At 43.3% G+C, this 22,779-nt stretch overlaps 1 protein-coding gene across 1 annotated transcript in view; it reads right to left on the bottom strand.

The window, feature by feature from the left end:
• RSRC1 (arginine and serine rich coiled-coil 1) overlaps positions 1-22,779 on the bottom strand; it is a 99,100-nt gene that overhangs the window by 61,374 nt on the left and 14,947 nt on the right. The window contains exon 6 of the mRNA XM_059479459.1: positions 12,121-12,285. Within this exon, the coding sequence (XP_059335442.1) occupies positions 12,121-12,285 (165 nt within the window). The remainder of the gene's footprint in view (positions 1-12,120; positions 12,286-22,779) is intronic.

The following is a 22,779-nucleotide window of genomic DNA, read 5'->3' as shown; positions in this document are numbered from 1 at the left end:
GGAGGGAAGAATCCCAAATGCTCAAAGGACCAGGGGAATATCCCCAAACACCTCGAGTTCCAAACCCACCCAGTGAACTGTACCCAGGTTTTTGTGTCATGTGTCCCCTCCAGCAGTCCCCCAGCTCTGCTCAGGAGGGACCTCCTGCGACCACTGAGGCTGGAAAAGACCTCCAAGACCATCAAAGTCCAGCCTTCGACCAAATCCTGCAATGAAATCGGGTTATGAAATGGAGATCCAATTTTGTGACCATTCCAGGGCTGCCCTGCCAGTGCTGAACCAATCCTTCAGGGAGGAAATTCCAACCAAAGTCCAACCTGAACCTCCCCTGGCTCTCACAAAGGCTGGAAAACATCCCCAAAAATCACTGAGCCAACCATTCCTGAACCACTGCAGACTGATGCACCCAAAGTGCTGCTGCTTTACTTTAAAATTCTTATTTTCACCTCAAATTTCAAGGTGGTGACCTCAGCCAGCCCAGAGTCAGCTGAGCTCGTGGGTGAATTGAGCTTTTATAATTTCTGAAAGGAGGAGCAGCCAAAAACCCCTTTGCCAAGTGCAAGTTCTGCCTCTTTGTGATGCTCCCAGGATCAAGGATTTTCCCTACGGCAACACTCCTCAGATTTGTCTTATTTCCCTCTCTTTAGGAAATGCATCCAGACAATCTCACTGACATCAATCACAAAAAACTGCATTTTTGCTAACTGCTGGTGGAAGAAGAATGTGGTAGAGAGCATTGCAATACTTGTGGCTCAAAGGGATTAAGAGAAAATTTAAAAAATAATAAATAAATGGACAATTTATTAAATTTTTATTTAGAATGACTGTGCAAAATGAGAGACTGATCTCCACAAACAACACCTTGATATTGCTGAAAAACATACCCCTCATATATTGGCTTTTCACCCATTTTCAGTTTGGGCTGAAAGCTGAAATTTCAACAGACAAAATTATTGTGCCTTGCAAGGAAGTGCCACAAAGGGGAGTCCCCAGAAGGTGGAACTGGAACTGTTCCAAGCAGTCAAACACATCCGTGGGACCAGCACAAAGCTCAGGACTTTCACACAAAGGCAGCACAGGATCAGCCACTGCTTAACTTCCAGTCCAAGCAAGATGCTGCAAAGTTACATCAATGTTTTTTGACAATTTTCAGGCCTTTCAAACAGGCCAGGATGGTCCAGCAACGCAAATAAATAATATATTAAAATATAGATATTAAAAATATCCCCCTCCTCTGGTCATCATGGCTTCAGTCAACCAGGTCAGCATTTGAGTGAATAACTTTTACAGTTAATTTTTTTACTGTAAAAGTAAATTTTACAATTTACTTTTCACAAAAAATTTACGAAAGTAAATTTTTTGGTGAGTAAAATTTTACAAATTTTACTCATCCAGTACCAAAAGCAGAGAATGGAAGAAACTGGAAGAATCGAGTGAAGAAATATAAAAAACTTTAGTTCAAAATAATAATGATTAATTATTAATCAATAAAAATTATTATATTCTTAAATAGTAATAATAAATATTAATTTTGAAAACTTTGTACCTATTTACAAGAAGATAAAATAGTTTAGTATCTCTAGATGTATTATTTTGCCCAGCACAGCCAACAGCTGGAGTGAACAATGTTCAAACTGCAGGTGAAATGGGGGAAATAATTTCAACTATGGGGTAAAATTTGCAAACTCTGCTTCATGTCTGGGATTCAAGGTAGGCTCTTCCTTCTAAATCTGTAATGATTTACAGAATTACAGAAGCTGCACAAACCAACGGTAGGAACACTAGAAAAACATCCACTCTTTGTAGATAAAACACAGCCTAGCACATGGTACTTGGTGTACTACAGAAGGACCAAAAATATTTTTTTTAATTAACAAATTGGTTTTTTAAAACACTTTTTTCCATCCTGCATCTGGCATTTACATTACCAGGTAACAGGGAAGGCTGAAATCAGCACATCCTGAAGCATCTCCTGCACTTGCAGGATGTCACAGAACTGACTGGAAGTGACAAAAAGCCAAGTGCTGAGAAATATTTGAGAAGCTGTAATAGCCCAGCACCAGATAAACATTTTTTTAAAAATTAAAAGGCAGCCCCTAAAGTCAGAGCCAGGGGAATTCACTATCTCTTGGACGTGGAATTGATCTGAATGCAATTACTTTATTCTTTTCAGCTCTGTTTGACTTTGAACTAAACATCAATTAATGCACAAACAAGATCTGTTAACTCCAATACTGATTTCTCCATAAAGGATGTGAAGCAAATTCATTGGCCCCCATTGAATGGCTTGGAGCAATCGCAGCCATCACCCAGGCAAGCTCAACTTCATTTTCCAGTGGTCACTTAAACCCTTAATTGTCACAACAAAACTCCCTCAGCCTCAGGTTTAAAGCCCTGAAATGAGCAAACAAGACATCACATAATGTATGCTCCAAAGCTGGGACCTTCCAGAGCTTCAGCTGCAGAGCAGCCATTGAGCCATGGCCAATGGAAGCTCATTTGAATAATCAATATGACAACCTTATTTTTCTAATGCAAACAGGATTGCTACAGTAAGGTGTCTCACTGCCACATCACAGTCATGGCCTCTTTTAACCCCTAATTAGATTTAGGCGATTATCCCTGCTCTTCCTTACAAGTGTACAGCCCGGATAAGGGATGACAAAAGCTATCTGCCACTTCCTCAGCCTCTGCAGGCTGCAGGTTATGCAGGGAGATACAGGGGAAGATCAGCAAACAATTGTTATTCATATCATCTCCAGTTTGGAGATAGTCACAGTTTGCCATCCGTGCTGAGGGAAAATAGCCCAGAGCATTAGGTAAATGCAAAACCCCCTAAGAACATCGGGGTTACACAGATGGAAATTCAAGGTGATGTTGGGGAATTATGTTTAATTCAAATTGGTTATCACAAAGAGAACTATGGAGCCCTGGTTTTGCGCCTCACACAGGAAGCCCTGCCTTTTCAAGAGATTTCTGTGCATTGTCTGCTGGTGTGTAACATTTTACATGGCTGGTTCTATCAAAATTAAAGGGGGAAAAAAAAGAAATCAAACTTAGAAACAGCAATCCCAAAAGAATTACATTGCTCAACAAAGTCCGAGCAGACAGAGAAGATCTATTACAGAAATGTAATCACATTTCATTTACAAGAACTCTTATCTCAAGCACTTAAACATAACATTTAAACAGTTTTCCATTTTATTGTGCTCAGTATTGAAGCTAATAAGATAGAAAAGTATAATCACGTTAACAACATTTCTATTGCATTACATAAACACAGCAGAGATTAAAGGCAGAGCAGGGAAGGCAGCGCCTGCAAACTGAGCCCTGCCTTCCTGCTGGCACACAGGGACAGCACTGGGACCGTGGGTGACAAGTGCCACGCTGAAATGGGATCCTGGCCTCCCAAAATGGCCCTTCCCAGGCTGCCCAAAAAAGGGATTTCACCACACATTCTCCACATGGGAAGGGGTTTGGGAGAGAAGTCCTGGCTCTTACTGGAAGGATCATTTATCCAAGACAAGTAAAATTTTCAGAATTGCTACAAAATCCATTTGGACAGAGCTTTGAAAAGCACTGAAGGGGAATATATTTTAAAAGATGTTGAGGTGTGATTTCAAGGTTTACCCCAGAACCTGGGTCCCTCCCCTGACCATTCCCTCTCAGGAGTGTCAATCATCCCTCCTTTCCCCACCCTGCAAGGGCCAGACAAGCCAAGGCACATCCCTTCTGGCCATATTGGTAAATATTCCAATAAAAATATTGCATAAGTGGTGATGAACCCCTTAGCAGCACTGCTTGAAGCAGCTCCAGTGCAAGCCCTGCTCTGGGGCTGCATTTCTGTGGGGGAATCTCTGCAGCCCTTCCCAGACTCCTGCTCCATGCCCAGCCCAGGGAGGGACCGCAGGGCTCACCTGGTGCCACCCCAGGGCACGGCACTGGAATTGCCCCTGGGAGGCTCCAGAGCCCCCTGGTCTGGGGGAATTCCCTGGGATCAGTCCCTGCCCCTTCCTCTGGTGCCAGGCCCTGCTCCAAAAGTGGCTCCAGAACTTGCAGGACAGAGAGGAGAAACAACCAACCATGAGAGGAGAAAAGGCTCCAGGGAGAGCTCAGAGCCCTGGCAGGGCCTGCAGGGGCTCCAGGAGAGCTGCAGAGGGACTGGGGACAGGGATGGAGGGACAGCACACAGGGAATGGCTCCCAGTGCCAGAGGGCAGCGATGGGTGGGACATTGGGAATTCCTGGCTGGGATGGGATTCCCAGAGCAGCTGGGGCTGCCCCTGCATCCCTGGCAGTGCCCAAGGCCAGGCTGGACATTGGAGGAAATACAGTTATCAAATCCCAGGAAACTTTGTCAGGAAAAAATTCCTCTCCCATAACAATGTGAGAAGCACAACCTAAAAATAAGGCACGAGTCAGAATATATTACAGTGCAGAGTAGAATTTTCAAAAATTATATCTAAAACCTACAGCAGATAAAATTCTGAGTCTGTAACATCAAGACCTAATTATCTACTATCCATTTACTGAGTTATTGTAACATGAATGTTTAAAAAAAGAAAAAAAGCAGCAGAATTATTAAAATTTTCTTTGAAGCTCATGGAAAGAGTTTCCAACAAGCTCCGGGGCCTAAAGCTTGCTTTGTTTTTAAAATAAATTAATTGATGGACTTTAATCTTTTGTCCTCCTCAATAAAAAGCACATTGTGACCCTTTAAATCAGATTTAGTGGCTCTCACTCCTTATAAACCCCTTCCTTCTCTTCCCTCTTCATGCTTCTGACCCACAGGGGACCTGTAAATTAACTCCCAGCAGAAACTCCCACTGCAACATCATCCAAAACTTCACCCAGGTTTAGTGTGGCCAGGAAATAAAGGCAGAGCAAAGGAGGAAGTAAAAAGGAAAAAGGGAGATGGCAGAGGGAGGCACATGACGCCTTCTTACCACTGGCCCTGCAACCCCAATTCCTCTGGTGAACACTCTCCATTGTCTGGATTTCCCTAATATTTTTCAATGCCCACCTGACAATAATCAATGGAAAATTCCCTTTTCCCTCTTGGACACAGCATGATCCCATTAAGCAGCCTCAAAAGATTCTGCTCTGAGCAGCCAAGGCAGACTTTCCTGATCAATTCCTTAATCCATTTGGAGAGAATGGACTGGTCCTGCTGCTTCAGTTTCAGCCCAGGAAAAATCATTCCCAACATAATTCACCATTACATGGGCCTTGTATTACAAGAACTTCAGCTGCTGGAGCAGCTGAGGAGAATCCAAGATGTTCCCTCTGGGTCTCCCCATTCCCACCCTGGAAGGCACACTAAGCATTTCCCAGCCCTGTTTTCATGGATATTTGAAGGTGTTGGTTTTTACACTAAATAATGTAAAAATCAGTGGCTGGAGTGGAAGCCATTCCCAGAGTTTTGCCCCAGAAAAAGTGCAATGCATCAGGTTGCCATAATCTTAAAAAAAAAAAAAAAAAAAAAAAAAAAAAGTAAAAAAGGAATAAATCCAACACGATGCTGAATTATTGTCACAGGGACCACTCTGCTCCATGGGGAACATCATCCCATCCTGCTGGGGAACCAGAGGGGATCATTCCAAGAAGGGATCAGGGGATTCTCAATGAACAAAGAAAGACATGAAGGTCAAGAGCAGCCTCTGCATCTGGAAATCTCCTTTGGGAACCAGACCCACAAGTTCCAGAATGGAAAATTTGGGTTGGCAAGTCTCTCCTCCACGGGAAGATCCAAGAGCCTTCCCTCCTCAATGGAAAATCACTGCAATGAAAGGATGTGCAAGCAGGAAAATGGCAGCACAGGTTATAAACTCTGTAGGGCTTCACTCCTACTGGGTAGGAACAACCTGCCCTGCACAGAACCAGGGGTGCAAGGATGAAAGCAGGGGCTGCAAGTGAATTGTGGAATCACAGAAAGGTTTGGGCTGGAAGGGACATTAGATCCCACCCAGTGCCAACCCAGTGGCAGGGACACCTCCCACTGTCCCAGGTGCTACAATTCCCAATGTCCAGCCTGGCCTTGGGCACTGCCAGGGATCCAGGGGCAGCCACAGCTGCTCTGGGCACCTCTGCCAGGGCCTGCCCACCCTCCCAGCCAGGAATTCCTTCCCAATATCCAACCTACATCCCTCTTCTCTTAATTTAAAACTATTCCCTCGTGTCCCATCACTGATAACAATTTAAATTATTTAAGTTCGTCACATTATTTTATAATTCCAAACAACAGAAAGGTCCAAAATTAGACCAGGATTAGAAATGCGTCCTCCAAACAAAGATTCTCCTTCCCTTCCTAATCACAGCCATGGATGGTTTATAATCTCCATAGCAGGTAAGCTCATTCCAAAAAAGCATTCCCAATCCAAAATACGAGGTGCAACAACGAGTTTAATATTTTAATGTGAATTTCAATTTCCCTTTACCACAGCATGATCTTTCAGATGGGCTGTGTGTGACCTGCCCCTCCTGTGCCCGCTCTGAGAAGCAGTTTTCTGTTTGGGGCTGGGTTTTCCCTAAATCCTTGCTGGGACTGTGGGTTTAGTGGCAGGATGCAGGAGCAGGGTGCAGGGTGAGGTGATTACTGTATCTCTGCTGTTCAGTATCTGCAGGGTGTCTCAGTGCCACTCCAACTCCTTAAACCCAGTAAAGAGATTACAGCTCACACTAACTGGATTTGCACAGCTCTGGATCATTCAGTTTGGATTCCTCCTGCCCAGATTAAGGGAGGCCATTAAAACAATAGTCAGCTGCTCTCCCAGCACAAGGTGTCCCAGGGGAAAAAAAAAACCAAAACTCCATGTTTACATTCAGAGCGTGTGTGTGTTTGGACATGTGGGCAAACAAAACCCTCCTTCGGCAGGAACACCCCACGTTCAAGGGATGACTCCCCCCAAACCCCAGGATAATGCAAATTATATAGTTATAAAAGGACAATCAGGGTGGCTGGCAGTTTTAAGGAGCAGATAGTTTGGAAAATTTTAAACAGCTTAAAAGAATGTGTGTCTTTGAAGATACTGCCTTCAAATGCATTCCAAAACCTATTTCTGGAAATAGGGAGAAATATAATTCCCTCAGCATAGTCCATGAATTTAGCAGGGAAGCTCATTTGACAGCCATCACTAACTGACAGTCTGAACTACAGAATCTGAACACAAAACTTAGATTTTTGTACTTAGCACAAAAAGTGCTTAATGAATGAAAATGAAATGTTTACTCTGAACTAAATTCTATTTATTCTCCAGAGCCAGTGGTTCCCCAGCACCTCCTGCACAGTTTTGCTCCACAGCTCACAACACGTGTCCCATCCACACTGGCTTTTCCAGCTGTCTGGGAGTGAAAGGAAAAGAAATCATCCCATATGCTGCTGCCCATTAAATAAATGGCCAGTCTTTTCAGTCCTAAAAGAGGATTTTTAGCAAACAAAAAGAAAAACAAGGCCAACACAGCTTAGACAACAATAGCAACAAATCTCGGTCAAAGGCAAGTGACCCTCGAGCTGCTCTGGGCATATGAAGGTCTCAGTCCTTTTCAGAGAAAACCCTTCCTCTGCTTCCCATTAGCCTTTGGCTGACTTGCTGGGAGGAAACTGTCCTGCTCTGGCCTCTCAGCTGCTTCCTCAGCCTCCCAGCAGAGCTCAGATCCTCACCCATCACCCCAAACACGCCCAGGGGTTCCCTGGGTGCTCCCTGGATCCCCACCCTGGGCACTGCAGGGACCAGCCCAAACTGCTCAGCTCCTTTTCCATCAGCAAACACAGATCCTGACAGGGCAAGGGATTCAATCTTTCTGCTCTGAGTCACCCAGAGACCCACTGCTGGTGACTTCTTCATTACCTGCTCCGGTCACCTCACGCTTGCGCTCTGCCTGCAGGCTGCAGCTAGAGAGAAAGGCAAAAGGAGTAAGAATAAATTATTAATTAATCAATAGAAGAGGCATTTTGGTTTTACTGTGGATAAGCGACTCCTTTGCCATCCTAAAGATCCTGGAAAATCTAATTTGAGTCCAAGGAAGTGCCTGGCAGCCACTGGAGTATCCCAGGCTGGACAAAGGGGCTCAAGCTCATTCAATTTTAGAAGCTGTTCTTCAAGAAGCTACCAAAGGAAATCACTGGAGCCAAGGAGTCCTACCAAGCATCTTAAAACTTTACTGCAAGCACTTCTCAAAGACTTCGTAATTTAGCCCAGACACTGAAAATAAACCTACCTGGATTAAGGAAAGGGTTTTCCCTTCTGCCAAAAGATATTTCTCCCATAAGCATTCAAACTAATTTCCACCACAGGATGGAGTAGTTTGGTTTCAGCATTCAAAATGCAGTTGCTAATTTTAAACAGATTTTAAAGAAGTTCTCCAGTATTTCTAGGAATGTCCATGTTTAAGAGGGATTTTTGGCCACATTCTACAATTCCCAGCAGCCCATTTCTGCTGCCCATTTCCATTTTCCTGGAAGCACCTCCTCTAGGATGTTTACAACTCAACAACAAGAATTTGATCAAGGTTGAACCATGGCATGCAAGGGTCCAGCCCAGCAGCAATCCTTATTTATTCTATTTGGGATCAGAACTTCCAAAATGAATGTATTTTCCTTCTGGACTCCTGAGCTACAAACCAAACACAATGTACTTTATATTTTCTTCATAAACCTCTTTGAAATAAACTCCAAAGAGAATTGAAACAACCAACAAGAACTCCTGAAAGAGAGACCTGAGCAGTGCAAATTAAACAAGCCTTGTAGCACCCTGAACATCAATTTGTGTTTGCACATTTCTGCTCCTTGAGAAATGGATTTTGGCAGGTCAGATTTTGAGGAAAAGGTCTTGGAGAGACAGAATCAGCCTTCCCAACCCCTCAGCTCTGGTGTAACACAGGCCCCAAACGTGCCAGAGGAATCCTCCCTCCCAATCAAGCATTCCCCCTCTGCTGCTGGTGAAAGGCAGCGAGATCTCTCTTTACAACCCTCGTCTTGCCCAATAAATTTTGCATGAAAACATGTCAGCCCAGCCCAGAATTCCTGCTGGCAGGCTGGGAGGGTGATGAATGTTTAATGCAAACAACACCCCCAGCCTGGTGTCAGACAACAGCTCCTGCACAGCCCCTTTGATCCCAGCACAGCTTCCCAGCACTTCTGGGGTGCTCTGCCCCACACAACTCCATCACCTATATGCAAATCAGGGCCAATTACCATAAATGACTTCCTACTGCACTGGCTGGGAAGAAGGAAGGGGAAAATAATCCTGTGCCAAGCTCCAGGAGAGTGTGACTCTGGAAAGTCCAATATTGCCACTTGACTGCTGATGTTCCTCCAAACAGCAAAAATCTCATCAACAGCCATCAATGAGCCACGTGCCATCCATGGGGCACTGGGTATGGATCCACTCCAAGGGATTGCAGGAAATGCCACTGGAAAATGGCCCTCAGACTGGGGGACCTCAGTGAAGCCTCAAAGCCCTGAAGTGTGGAACTGACAGGAAAAATGGGGATTGTGTTGGAACAAGGAGCTCCTCAGCTCTGGAATACTGACAGGACCCAGGGTGTGGATCCCACAGCCAGGGGAAAGGATGGATGGGATTTGGGGAAGGAATTGTTCCCTGGAGAGAGGGAAGGGGCTGGCACAGGTGCCCAGAGCAGCTGTGGCTGCCCCTGGATCCCTGGCAGTGCCCAAGGCCACCTGGAGCAGCCTGGTCCATGGAAGGTGGCCCTGCCATGGCAGGAGCTGGAATGAGATGGGATTTAGGGATGGTCCAGCCCAAACCATTCCAGGATTCTGGGATCTGTCAGGGTATTTAGGAAGCTGGGAAACCATTGATGCTCAAATGTATCAATAACCTTATTAAAGATCAGCAATTAAAACAGTGGTCAAGTTTGATTAAGGGTTCACCACTTCTTTTCTCTTAACAACTGAGGAGCTGCTCTTAATTTATTCCATTAAAAATTGTCAAAATCACTTGGAGAAGTAATCCCAAATTCCACCAGTACACAAGAAACTACGAGACCCATAAATCTAGGAAAATTTATATAAAACTAACAAGCTTTTAGTAGCTTTGCCCCCCAATTTTAACAATAAGCAAGGAGCCTTATGAAAAACACATCTCAGAACAACAGAATTTGCATGTTTAGAAGCTGATCAAGACTCAAAACATCAAAATTCAACAGCACACCCAACCAGGTCAATGAAGACACGCATGCAGGTTGTTTTAAAACAAGAGAATTTCAAAAAGCATAAATAAAAGATGAATGTAATGCTTTGATTAGTACAAGAAATAGTGGGAAAACATTGTAGTGCTGTAAAACCCCTCACTTGTGCAGACTTGGACAGCTGAGGGCTTCCTGCATGTAGATGTTGCTGGTCTAAACGTGGGATTTGGGGCTGGAGGGAACTCCCTGGAGCTCCCCACATTCCCAGGATTTCCCTCCATCATGGCTGGACAAGTGGAACATCCCTTAAAACATTTCAGGGTGTAAGAGGAGAGGAGCCGAGGTGTCTCACAGCCCAGCTCATGAACATCTGGTACTTCTCCAGCACTCCAGAAATTCAGTGCTCAACGTTAGAGAATCATCACTGAAATGGGGAATGTCAAAGGACAATGCCCAGAATACTGTTTTTAAAATAATTTTAGTTTTTTCTTTTGAAATTTCTCTTGAGATGTTTACTGTGACAAGATCTCCCTTGAAAGAATCTAAAGTTGCCCCAAAAAAGTCCCAAGAACAGACCTTTCCCTCTCACATCTACAAACATAGCCAAGCCAAGGACAGAAAATCATCATTAGGACTCACAGGAGCCACAAACAAATGTGCTGCTTAATTAGTGAAAAAAAAAGCATTTTGATTCTGTGCTTTAGAGGAGCAGTAAAGCCCCAAATATACAACATCTCTCAGATAAGCCGCAGTGCTGCCAAGCTGAAATACCTCCTTTTATGCAAAGTTAAACTATAAAGTCAAGCAGCACCTGAGAATTTATGTCCCTTCTTCCCACAATCTGGCTTCAGGCTGATCATCATTACAGCTCCAAAGCAGCTATTTTGAATAAATACATTGCAAACAGCCATGAATTTAAACTGGGAACCAGACCTGGTCCTTGAGGTGCCTTTGAGGAAGGATCTGCTCAAATACTGAGGCCACAGGATTGTTTCCACCAGGGATTCCCTGATGCTGGAGGTTCTGGAAGGGCTCTGTAGAATAATGAGACTTTCCAGACTCTGGGTCTAGAAATTAAATCTGCTTGGAGAGTCCAAACTGGATCCAACTCAACCAGGAATTTTCCTGCTGCCGCAGGGAACAAAGGGAGAATTCCAGAAGCCAACAGAAGCCCAAATGTGGGTGGAATATATTGCTCCAGAAATTCCCCAGGAGCATTTTCAGTGGGAATCCACCCAAGGGAAGGTCATGAAGTGACACCTCAGTGTTTTGGGTTTTTTTGGAAGGGATCTGACAAAGAGGGAAAAGCAAACAGCCAGGAAAGGCTGCATCGGATCATGATGCATAAAGCAGAGGGAATTACGTAAATTACATAAAATATTAAAAAATTACATTGCCTTTCCTGCAATTTGTCATCAGCAACCCCAGTTATTCCAAGCAGAAATTCAACTACAGCAGGTTCTCAAGGGTTCCCATCATTCACCCAGAGCAAGGCTTGTGCTGGAACTGCATTTGTGAGCCTCACCCACAGCCCAGGAGGAACTCCTGCCCCTGGGAGGAGGTGTAGGTGTGTGTGAACAGTGAAACCCACCTTCTTCTAGGAAGAGGCCCTCATGCTTTCCAATATTCCTCATTCTCCCCTATATCATGGCTATTACATATGGGAAGAATGTTTATATTAACAAATTGCAGAAGGTCTTTAACCCACCTGAAACCAAGCAAGGAGAGAAAGGGTGGAAAATTAAACCATCACTTAGTGTGAAACCTAAGTTACCGCACTGCAGAACTGTAAAACCCTACAAACCCCACCCTCCAAATAGTTTGAATAATTCCCCACCTTTCAAATATTCTGCATTTACATAAGCTTAGTTGATATCAAATACAATTAAAGGAAGATCATCATAAAGGAAGAGTAAAAGGACATGGTGTTGCTGCCCGGTTTTGCTCCAGCTCCATTATTTGCCGCTTCACTCACCCAGCCTTGGTGCCGTGGATCTCCTTCTCCTTCCCTTTGCCCTTGTCCTTGGCTTTGTCCTTGTCCCTGCCCTTGCGGCGCTCCCGGGACCCGCTGGGCGTTCTCCTGTGGCCGGACCTCTCGCTGCTGCGGCTGTAGGAGCGCTGCCGTGCCCGCGACCGCGACCTGCACAGCCACAGAGACATCAGCTGGGAGAGAATTCCTGACAGAACAAGGACATGTTGTACTTCTACAGGAACTGGACAGCCCTGGCCTGCAGGTGACGCAGTTACTTTGAAGGAACACAGGGACCCGGCCCTGTGGCAGAACCTCTCGCTGCTGCGGCTGTAGGAGCGCTGCTGTGACCGTGACCTGCAGGGACACACAGACACCAGGTGGGGAAGAATCTTGGCAGAACAAGGACATGCCCTACTCTTACAGGAACTGGACAGCCCTGGCCTGCAGGTGACACAGTTACTTTGAAGGAACACAGGGACCCGGCCCTGTGGCAGAACTTCTCGCTGCTGCAGTTGTAGGAGCGCTGCTGTGACCGTGACCTGCAGAGACACACAGACACCAGGGGGGGAAGAATCTTGGCAGAACAAGGGCATGCCCTATTCTTATGGGAATTGGACAGCCCTGGCCTGCAGATTGCAGAGTTACTTTGAAGTAACACAGGGACCCACTGTGGGTTCTCCTGTGGCAGAACGTCTTGCTGCTGCAGCTGTAGAAGCACCGCCGCAACTGCGACCTGCACAACCACAGAGACACCAAGTGGGGAAGGACTCTTGGCAGAACAAGGGCATGTTGTACTCCTACAAGAAATGGACAGCCCTGGCCTGCAGGTGACACAGTTACTTTGAAGGAACACTGGGACCCGGCCCTGTGGCAGAACCTCTCGCTGCTGCAGCTGTAGGAGCGCTGCTGTGACCGTGACCTGCAGGGACACACAGACACCAGCTGGGGAAGAGTTCTGGGCAGAACAAGGACATGCCCTACTCTTACAGGAACAGGACAGCCCTGGCCTGCAGATGAGAATTAATTTGAAGTAACACAGGGACCCAGCCCTGCGGCCAGACCTCTCGCTGCTGCGGCTGTAAGAGCGCAGTGTTCTCTTTGGGGTCAGAGCCTGGCAGCACAGAAAGTCTGAAATTCTCGGTGTCCAGGACTCCAACACTCCAAGATCACTGAGTCCAACCCAGCCCTAACACCCCAACTAAACCTGGCACTGAGTGCCACACCCAGTCTGCTTTTAAACAGGGATGGTGACTGATGCCTAAAGAGGCTGCCTGGAACAGAGGTTGGGCAGAGTTAAAGGAATCAAACAGGGATTTATTAAAATGCCTTCAAAGGATACACCTTGGGCAGTGCAAGAGCCTGACCAAGGCTACACCCAAAACAGACCCAAGATGGACCCCAAGTCACAAGTTCTCACATTTTTACAACTTTTGGTCCATTTCCATATTGGAGTAAAAGCAACTGGAAAAGAGATTCTCATTAAAACAGGTTAAATCTTTTACAGGATCTATTGGATTATCTAAACAAGCAGAAGAGAAGTCACCAAAACTCTTGTGGGGAAGCACCCAGGTAGTGAAGGAAGGTTCTCCTTCACCAGAGAAAGAAGGGGCTGCTTCTAGGCAGACAAAAAGGATCTCCATAGTGTAAAATAGCAAATTAGCCTAACAAAGTACCATCAATTCCTCTGCCTTCCTCCACAGAGATATCTAGGTAACTTTTTTCTCCAAAAACCACAGTGAGTGAAGTCAACTCAGACATCACCAGGCTTAGTTTGCTACCAAGGGTTTCAGTTCCAGGTTTTAGAAGATTTTGGCTACTCAGCCCTGAACACAAACACTTTAAATGCCTTAAAGGTCTAGAGTGAAAATCTCAGAGACCTTACTGCCCTACCTCACAATTAGAAAATTTCATCATCAGAACAATCCATGAGCCATTTCTCACCAGCACTGCTCCTCAGCCTTGTTATATTTTTTTATTATTTAATTTCAATTAAATAATAAAAAATGTTATTTTTTATTAAATTTCAATACATTTAATAAATACACCTAATAAGGCAGCATATGTCACAATTTAATACCTTTAAACTGATAATTTAGCAAAAGAAGTGAAATAGAAAACATGGCTCCTGCTCTGAAAAGAGATGCAAAATAACTTAAAACAAATAATGGATTCATCCATTAACAAAATGGAAAAAAAGATCCAGAAATATTAGGGCTGGTTCTTTGTGTGTCCAAAATTATTTCATTATTCCTGAATTTCTTGTAGAACATTTTCTGAGTTTTATTTGATAATTTGTCACAGATCAATGCTACCTGAGTGGACAAGGGATATTTGGGAAAAATCAGGTCAAGTTTTCCTTGGTTTCTCTTACCTGAGCACCCTGGCCTTTGGAATGTGCCCCTCCAGGGCAGGGATGGAATGAGAGGGGCTTTAAGGTCCTTCCCAACCCAACCCATCGAATGATTCTACAATTCCATGATTCAATTCTGATGGCACCTCATGGAAAAGTTTCATCAAGTACTGAAGGAAATGGGAGAATTTTTAAAACAGTATAAAAAGTTCCTTTAGCACCTCTTGGAGTGCAAAACTCCCAAAGCCTTTAAAAGCCAAATCACACAGACAAAATCCCTCCTTTTATGAAACAACAACTGCTTAATAAAACTCAACAATAGACTAAGCAAAAGAAAATCCTCCATCCAGATGAGGCTATAAATTACATTTCTGGAATTTGTCCAGCACATGGGAGTTCAGGTCCCTGTTCCTGCCAGGAGCAGCTCCAGAGGTCAGGCTGGGTTCCTGTTTCAGCAGCTGGTACCTTCCAGCAGCAGCTCTCCCATCCTGGTCACTCTATTAACACTCATAAATAGATCAAATTACCACTGCACTGCTGGATTCTTAACTGGAGAGCATTTGCTGGCACAAACTGGATTTTTAGCGTGTCATCACAAATGTAAACGTGTCCGTCCATCCATCCATCCTTACTACTCAGGCAGAGGAAGTTTTGACTTGAAAGAGAGTTCTGGATATTAAATCTAATTTTTGTTTGGCACAGAGGCACTGTACAAACATCATGATGAGGCAGTACAGATTAACACAGCACTGCCCTAAATCCAGTATTCCCAGGTAACCCTGGCTTCTCAGAACTGCAGGTAAGTCCAAAACAGAAAATAAACCCCAAACAAACAAAGCCCTGTAGCAACACAAATCATCTTTAATCAATGCAGGGCCTCTCCTCATTTAATGGCACAGTCCTCCACCAGCAATAACCGGAATCTCAAATATTTATTACTAAAGAACTCCAGTTTCCCAGCTCATATCTGAACTGGAGTTCAGCTCTACCTTTTGCAGGTGCAAATAACAAGTTCAGCTCAGGCAGGCTGGATGCTCAATTCCTGGATTCCTGCTCACTCCCATGTCTGTGCAGGTAACATTTACATACAGGAAACAGCTTTTAAAAATTAAAGAGTTATTGCATGAAATCTCCCCATCCCTGTCAGCGTCCAAGGCAGGGATTGGAGCTCCCTGGGACAGTGGAGGGTGTCCCTGTGCCCCCAGTGTCCCACCACCCTCACAGGGATGAATTCCTCCCCAATATCCCCTCTAAACCTCCCCTCCACCAGCTTCAGGCCATTCCCACATATCCCATCACTCCATGGCCTTGGGAAGAGCTTCTCTCTACTGATCCTTAATTCCTATTAAAGTATCTTGCAAGATCTACAGGACAGGAAATCAAGATAAGACTTCCTGAAATGGAGCTCCCAAAAGTCATCTGTGTCCCCAGCTCACCACCAAACCACAACAAAAGGCCACATATCTGGCAGAGCAGACAGATTTTCTATTTTATCTGCTGTTGAAAAATAACAAGAATCACAATTAGTCCTATTAAAGCAAGACCCCAAATGTTCAAATTATGTAACTACCGGGGGGGGAAAAAAACCCACCACCAAAAAATGAAGCTGCAGAGGAGATTGGCAGCATGGATCCCCTTCCCCCCAACAACACCCAAAACACCCACCCACCATGCCAAAGGTTAAGTCATTTAGTCAAGTTCAAAGATCTTCAAAGGGTTCTTAGATCCAGATAAGCCCATATGTTCCCAAAATTCTGTGAAAAGCCATTACTTTCCAATCTGCTTTTCATGTCTAAGTTGCAGAACACACAGATGCTTGGCATCACGCGGGATCCCTAAATTCTCACACCAGATAATCAAGGCTCACCAATAAGTTCCCTATCTCCAGCCCTAAGAAATGGCTTTATTCCATCAGCACTCGGGCCGCTTGTAAAAATTGAAAGTCTCCATAAAAGCCCATTCAGTTACTGCACAATAAGTGTTAATTTGCTAATTTCTTCACAGGTAATCAATTAAAATGTAAAATATTGGATAAAATTAGTTGCACTAAATTTAACAGCTGCTCCATAAGCATAATTAGTTTCACAAGGGCCATATGTATTCTGAGCAGAGACAGAGTTGAAACAAATAAGCGGATTTTAAAACAAGTTTGAGGAAATCTGCATTTAATTAGCAGGTGGGCACTACAACTGCATAATGTTTTTATACATTTATATTTATGAAGTGACAGAAGATCTAAAGGCTTTTTAAAATGGCGTTTATTGTTTGAATGGGAACTGTTTTGCTGCATGCTAAAGTGATTTAAATCCTTATAGCCCCGCTTTGAAAAAATCATAAATGGTGAAAGAAAACATGTGGAAAACTGTAAAACTAGAAAGAATTTGCGACAAAAAGCAGAGCCACATACCATAACCAAAAGGAAACTACACTTAATTAAATGTACACTACATCTGGAATATCAGCCTAATAAAACGTGCAACTATTAATTCTCATTGTTCTAAAGGAAATGAGGTCAGTGGCGTTTAGTATTTCCCCAATTATATTGCACTAAAGCACTGAACTCTATCTTAGAGGTCCAATCCAATCTCTTCAAAAGGTTACAACTGCAAAAGAGAGACTTTTTTAAATGGAAAGAGGAATTAGAGCCCAAAACCAAGACAGGGCTTGTTTTCTTCTCTTTGAGCTCTTCCAGGAAAGATCAATTTTTGCACAAATAATCCGTTTTCTTGGCAAACAGCACCCCCCACTCCAAAGAAGGGTGCTGAGATGTCAACTTCTCCCCTGGAATTCTTCTCAGCATCTCTCACCTGACACAAGCCTTATTAGATTATGTTTAGCTCAATGGCCACAAACAAAAGCCAACAAATTGAGGGCTCTTTAATACTCCAGCCATAAATCCAAGGGCGGAACAATGGAACAACTGCGCTGCATCAAGCCTGGGTGCTCAGACTGCTAATAAAGCCAGAGTGCAAACACACAAGTAATTGCAGCAAAATGCCATGTTCTCTTTCAAAGCATATTAAGAGAAAGTTCCTTGTTTAACTCAACTTCACCACCAGGAAAAAAATAATCGCAGTACAAGTTATTGGAAAGGTAAAATAATTACAGGTATCAATTGCAGTCATTCAGACTGCAGAAATTATTAAAGATGTATATATAATACAAATGTAGCTGCCTCCATAAACACTGCAGGTCATTATTATTAGTTTGCAATTTTAAAATGCATGCCTTTGAGGAAGTTAAATATAGATAATATGTATGATAATAGTATTTTAATAATTTACTGTTCAATATAAGGTGAGTGATAACAAAAGTAGGCAGCAGCAGAGTTTCAACCTGAAACGAGACTGATGCTAAGAGGAAAAAGTTGTACCAAACCAGTTGTTTGGAGAGTTGGAAAGTGACAAAACAGACATATTATTTCAGAATAAGGGAATATTTAAGATTTTAAAAAGTGTCATCCACAGTGCCAGAGAAAAGCAGGATGAAATAAATACAAGAACTGGGACAACCATGAACATTTTTGGAGATGATGTAAAATGTCTTTCCTCTAGGACTGCAACATTTAAACTTTCATTCAGCCCATTTCTTCCTGGCTGCCTTTTCCTCAGCCTAAGCAGGGACAGTTCTGGGGTTTGGCTGGGAGAGGAAGAATTTCCTTGCTGGTGTCTTTGTGTGGCAAATTATGCCAAATGCAGAGCTGAGGAAATGCACTCACCAAACACCAGCACCAACTCAGCCCAGCAGTTCTGCACCTTTAAATCATGGCGACTACATGAGCAAACATTTGAGGAGGTGAAATTCCCATAACTGTGATTTTGAAAAAGATGGAGAGGCAGCATGGAGAGGACAGGGATGCAGCTGGAGAGAAGAACCCAGGGATGGGACACTGCTGGAATTCTGAAGCAGCTGGTTTGGCACAACTTGAGCTCTCCAGACTCTTGGTCTGCTCTGGATGACAAAGGGGGTGAAGGTGCCTCCTCTGCCACAAAGCCCTGATTATCCTAAGGAGTCCCTGCACATCCCCTGGGATCCAGGCACAGCTCCCTGGATAGAAGGCAGATAAACCATTTATTTCTCTTGTCAATCTGCTCAAAGACTCCTTCCTAAAATTCAACTTCAAATTAAGATCACCAGATAAGAACCCATCTGGTTTTACCTGACACGAATTTCCCTCACCTCTTCTCAGAGTGTGTCCCAAAGCAGGACTATTTTCTAACCCTGTATTCCTGTAGCCATGTCATGACTGAGCAGAAAAATATGGACCCTAATTCTAATAATCTTTAGGGAATAAAATAATAAAGAAAGCAAAGTTAATACAGAAACTGGTACATTGTCCTATTAAATAAACAGCCAAAACTCTCTCCCATCCCTTGTCCTTTCTCATTCAAAGCAATCTTGGAATTCAAAGGCAAAAACTCCACATACATCAAAAAAAAAAAAAGGGTGCAACACCCAGCTGCAGGTACATTAGATAAAAACTCCCATATAAAACCAAAGTTAATGTTGATAGGGGAAGTAAATATTATTCCAATAATCTGAAAACAAAACAAAAAAAGGCTCGGTTGAGTTGAGAATACCCAACTTGTTTTCAACACAAAAAATACAAAATACAAAGTTTAAAGCACGAGGTGAGGCAAAACACAACAGTTGCTCATTTGTCACACAAAGACACCAGCAAGGAAATTCTTCCTCTCCCAAGCAAACCCCAGAACTGTCCCTGCTTAGGCTGAGGAAAAGCAACCAGAAAAAAATGGGCTGAATGAAAGTTTAAATTCTGCAATCCTGGAGAAAAAACATTTTTTATTTTCTCCAAAAAAATGGGAAAACTTGAATTCTACAGGAACAAACGATCCCCACATTCTATTAGCAAGCAGATCCACCAGCCCCTGTAATTAATTCCTACAAGCACGTGGAGTTGCTCCCTTCCCCAGGCAGCTGGAATCTATTTGAAAACACAAAGGTGCAGCTTTCTGCAGGACCCTGGACAAACAGGCCAGATTATCCCTCTCTGCCTGTGCAGGCATTGGTGCCTCTGCATCTGCCCTGGATGGATCCCAGAGCAAGGAAAAGGCTCCAATTCATTCTCCAGATGGAACCACGAGCCAGGCAATTATTTGTTGTAAATTTGACAACACCTCTGATATTATGGTAAAATGTTAAGGGACAGACAGGAGAGATTTTCAGGTTGAGGTTTTCCACTTCTCCTGTGCCTCAGCTCAGATTAATTACAGGTAAACACTGCTCCCCTGTCTGCCTGGGACAAACCCAATAGTTCAGGGTTTGGGATCATAAAACCTCCGAGATTGAGGCCCCAGTGATGGGCTTAAAGAATCTGTAATATTTGTGGGTCCTTACATCCCCAAATTGACATTAGACAGCTGAAAGGAATTACCTAAACAGACATTTGAAATCAGCTTACACACCAGGACACCACCTGCTCTCAGAAACTGCAAAAAAAACCCCAAAAATCCCAATTTAGGTCCTGCAGCACCAGCACTGGCAACTGAGATCTGAAAGTGCCACCAGCACGGAGCCAAAATGGAAACAACAGGGAAAAAAACTGAATATTCCTCATTCTTCAACACTGCAACACCTTTTAAAAGGCAAAGAAAAAAATCTTAAATACAGGATTAAGGCATTTCCTAGAAATAAATACCTAATTTGGGAGACGGGGAATATTGAGACTGACTGGATTCATAATGACCACAAGCAACACAAATAATAACACCTGGATGAAAAGCTGTGTCTCTGCCTTTTCCTGAGTAAAACAAATGAACCCATTCTCTGTGCTCACAGCTTCTAAAAAAGGCAATTTTTTTCTTTAATTCAGTAATAACCAGACAGGTGGAGGTTTAAATTTTATGAGATGCAAAAAAATTTAAGGTTTTCCACCTGTACTTTTTACCACCATATGTTTACAAAGAATACAGAAAGATTTTCAGAATACTGCATTTTCCCAAAATAAAAACAAAATAAACTTAACATTTTTAATGAAAATTGCTATAACTGGCCTCCAAAAATTAAGTCATTAAAAGGTTTTAGAAAAACACAAGAAAAACAAAAATATTTCACACCATCCACTCAAAATCTTGGGGAGGGATAACATAACACAAAGAGTTTGGATATTTTGTGTCTATAAACACAGGGATAATTCCTAATTTCCATGCAAGTTGGATGCATCTCCCTTTAAATATTTTGCATGTAACAAATCCAGAGCAGACAGAGGAAGGCAGGGGCTGTTTTCAATATTCCCCTGGATGAAAACTGAACAGCTCCATTCCTGCAGACTGCTGAGGAGCACAGAGCTGCCACCTTTATCAGCCCCAAAATCTCCTTTTCTGGGAGTTATCACCTCTAACCCTGTCCTGTCCCTCCCAAAGCCCAATTCTTATGGCGAATTAAAAATTCCAGGGAAGAAACTCTCAATATTTCATTTACTATTCTAAAATTAGTGTTTTCCTCATGGAATATGCAATAGCTACAAAAATATTGTCAAATAAATCACACCAGAAAAAAATAATCCAGATTTTGTTGTTTAAAAAATACAAAAAGCAACAGAAGTACTTAATAATTATATTTCAAAATCTGTTCTGACTGTGCTGATCAGCTGATGATGCTGAGCACAAACTGGTTGGTGTCAGTGCTAATTTAAATGGGGAATAAAGGTGAATTATGATGTGATTCCTACATAGCTAGGCTTTGTTTAAAAAAGGGTCTCATGGAACTTTCTTCCAAGCTCTGCTTTTTGTTTAAAACACAAAAGAAACTCACAAAGCCTCACTAACCCAGGAAAGAATGACAGGTTCCTGACTCTGCAGCAGCTCTTATGGACCACACTCACCTGCATTTCCAGACCTCAAGGCAAGAATTAAAATGAAAAATGAATTCTTTCCATCACTGAGAATATTACCCAAACCAGGCAGCTGAGGAATTCCACAAATAAATTCCAAAAAGGAACCAGTACCTGTTGTGTCACTCAAAACCTTCCACAATTCTGTCCCCACAACTCTGGGAAGATCCACACCACCATTAACACCATCCTGGGGATGTTGGAGGGGATGTAATAGGAATAAAATGGGATTTTAGAAACTGAAATGTGTAACTTTTGTTTACCAATGTACTACCCAAGGGAAATGTGTCTGACACCCCTCTGGGAGTCACTGGTATCCCCAGCTGTTCCTGCTGTGCATTTTGGGGTTTTTTACTGATGTATTTTTCACGTTTCTCCAGCTTTTTCTCCCTCTCACTGGTTCCTGCTCCTGACCAAGCTCCAAACCTCTGGCATTTCTCCTTCTGGACACTCCTGGACGCTGCAGAGGGCAAAGAGCTGCATCCCAGCCAGCCCCTCCCTGTCCCCATCACCTGAGGGTCACTGGGGGTGCCACCCTTCCCTGGGTGAGCTGAAACCACCAGCAATCCCTCAGCCCCAGAGCTGGGACAACACAAACCCCATAGCTTTGCTCCCCAGCCTCCAGCTCCCCTCACCAGGAGTGACGCTCTGAGCAAGGCCAAGGCTTCAGTGGATTATTCAGACAATTCCATCTTTTCACGTGGCTGAAGTGAGGGAACACCTCAGAATTCAGGTATTTTAGAGCCACCACAATGCTCCAGCTCTGGCTTTGTCCTGCTGCCTGACCCACAACATGCACATTTCCAACATTCCTTTCAAGGGAATGAGGAACACCCCATCCTCCCGCCATCACCCTCTGAGGAAGTGGGTACCATTTTCACTGAAAGTCTAATTTAATTTAATTTCCCATTTTCCATATTATATGGATGTAATTAAAGCTGTAGCTTCACTCTAAAATGCATTTCCTAGTTCTGATAATCTACTGAACAATTTCCATGACCACATATTTGATGGGACTCCATAAAATAAAACTCCTAATGAATAAGAAAGGCTTGTTTGTACTTTTGTAAAATATTTGTATTTTACATCATTTTTCTGTATTGAATATTTGCTCACAGAGTAATCAAAATATTACCCTTAGAGAACTCTCACAATTAAACCAGTTTTTAAAAAATTGAAACAATTCTGCAGTTTTCCTTAAGGATTTGGTTTTATTTTTGTTTACACTGCCACAATTCATTTGCTTTAATCCTTTATCTGTTATTTGAACCAATATCTGTTATTTGAACCAATATCTCATTAATAAATGACATTTTGGTTGTTTTGTAATTCGTAACTCTTTTTAATCAACGTTACACTTTGCCCACAATACCTGTTTGGGTTCTGCATTAATATTAGATCCCCCAAGGCCATTTTTTGTGGCCCAATGGCACTGCTGACCTCTCCTGTCTCGGGCTGC

Source organism: Ammospiza nelsoni, chromosome 10, assembly GCF_027579445.1.
Source record: "Ammospiza nelsoni isolate bAmmNel1 chromosome 10, bAmmNel1.pri, whole genome shotgun sequence".
NCBI lineage: Eukaryota > Metazoa > Chordata > Aves > Passeriformes > Passerellidae > Ammospiza > Ammospiza nelsoni.
This window is presented reverse-complemented; position numbering and strand designations above follow the sequence as displayed.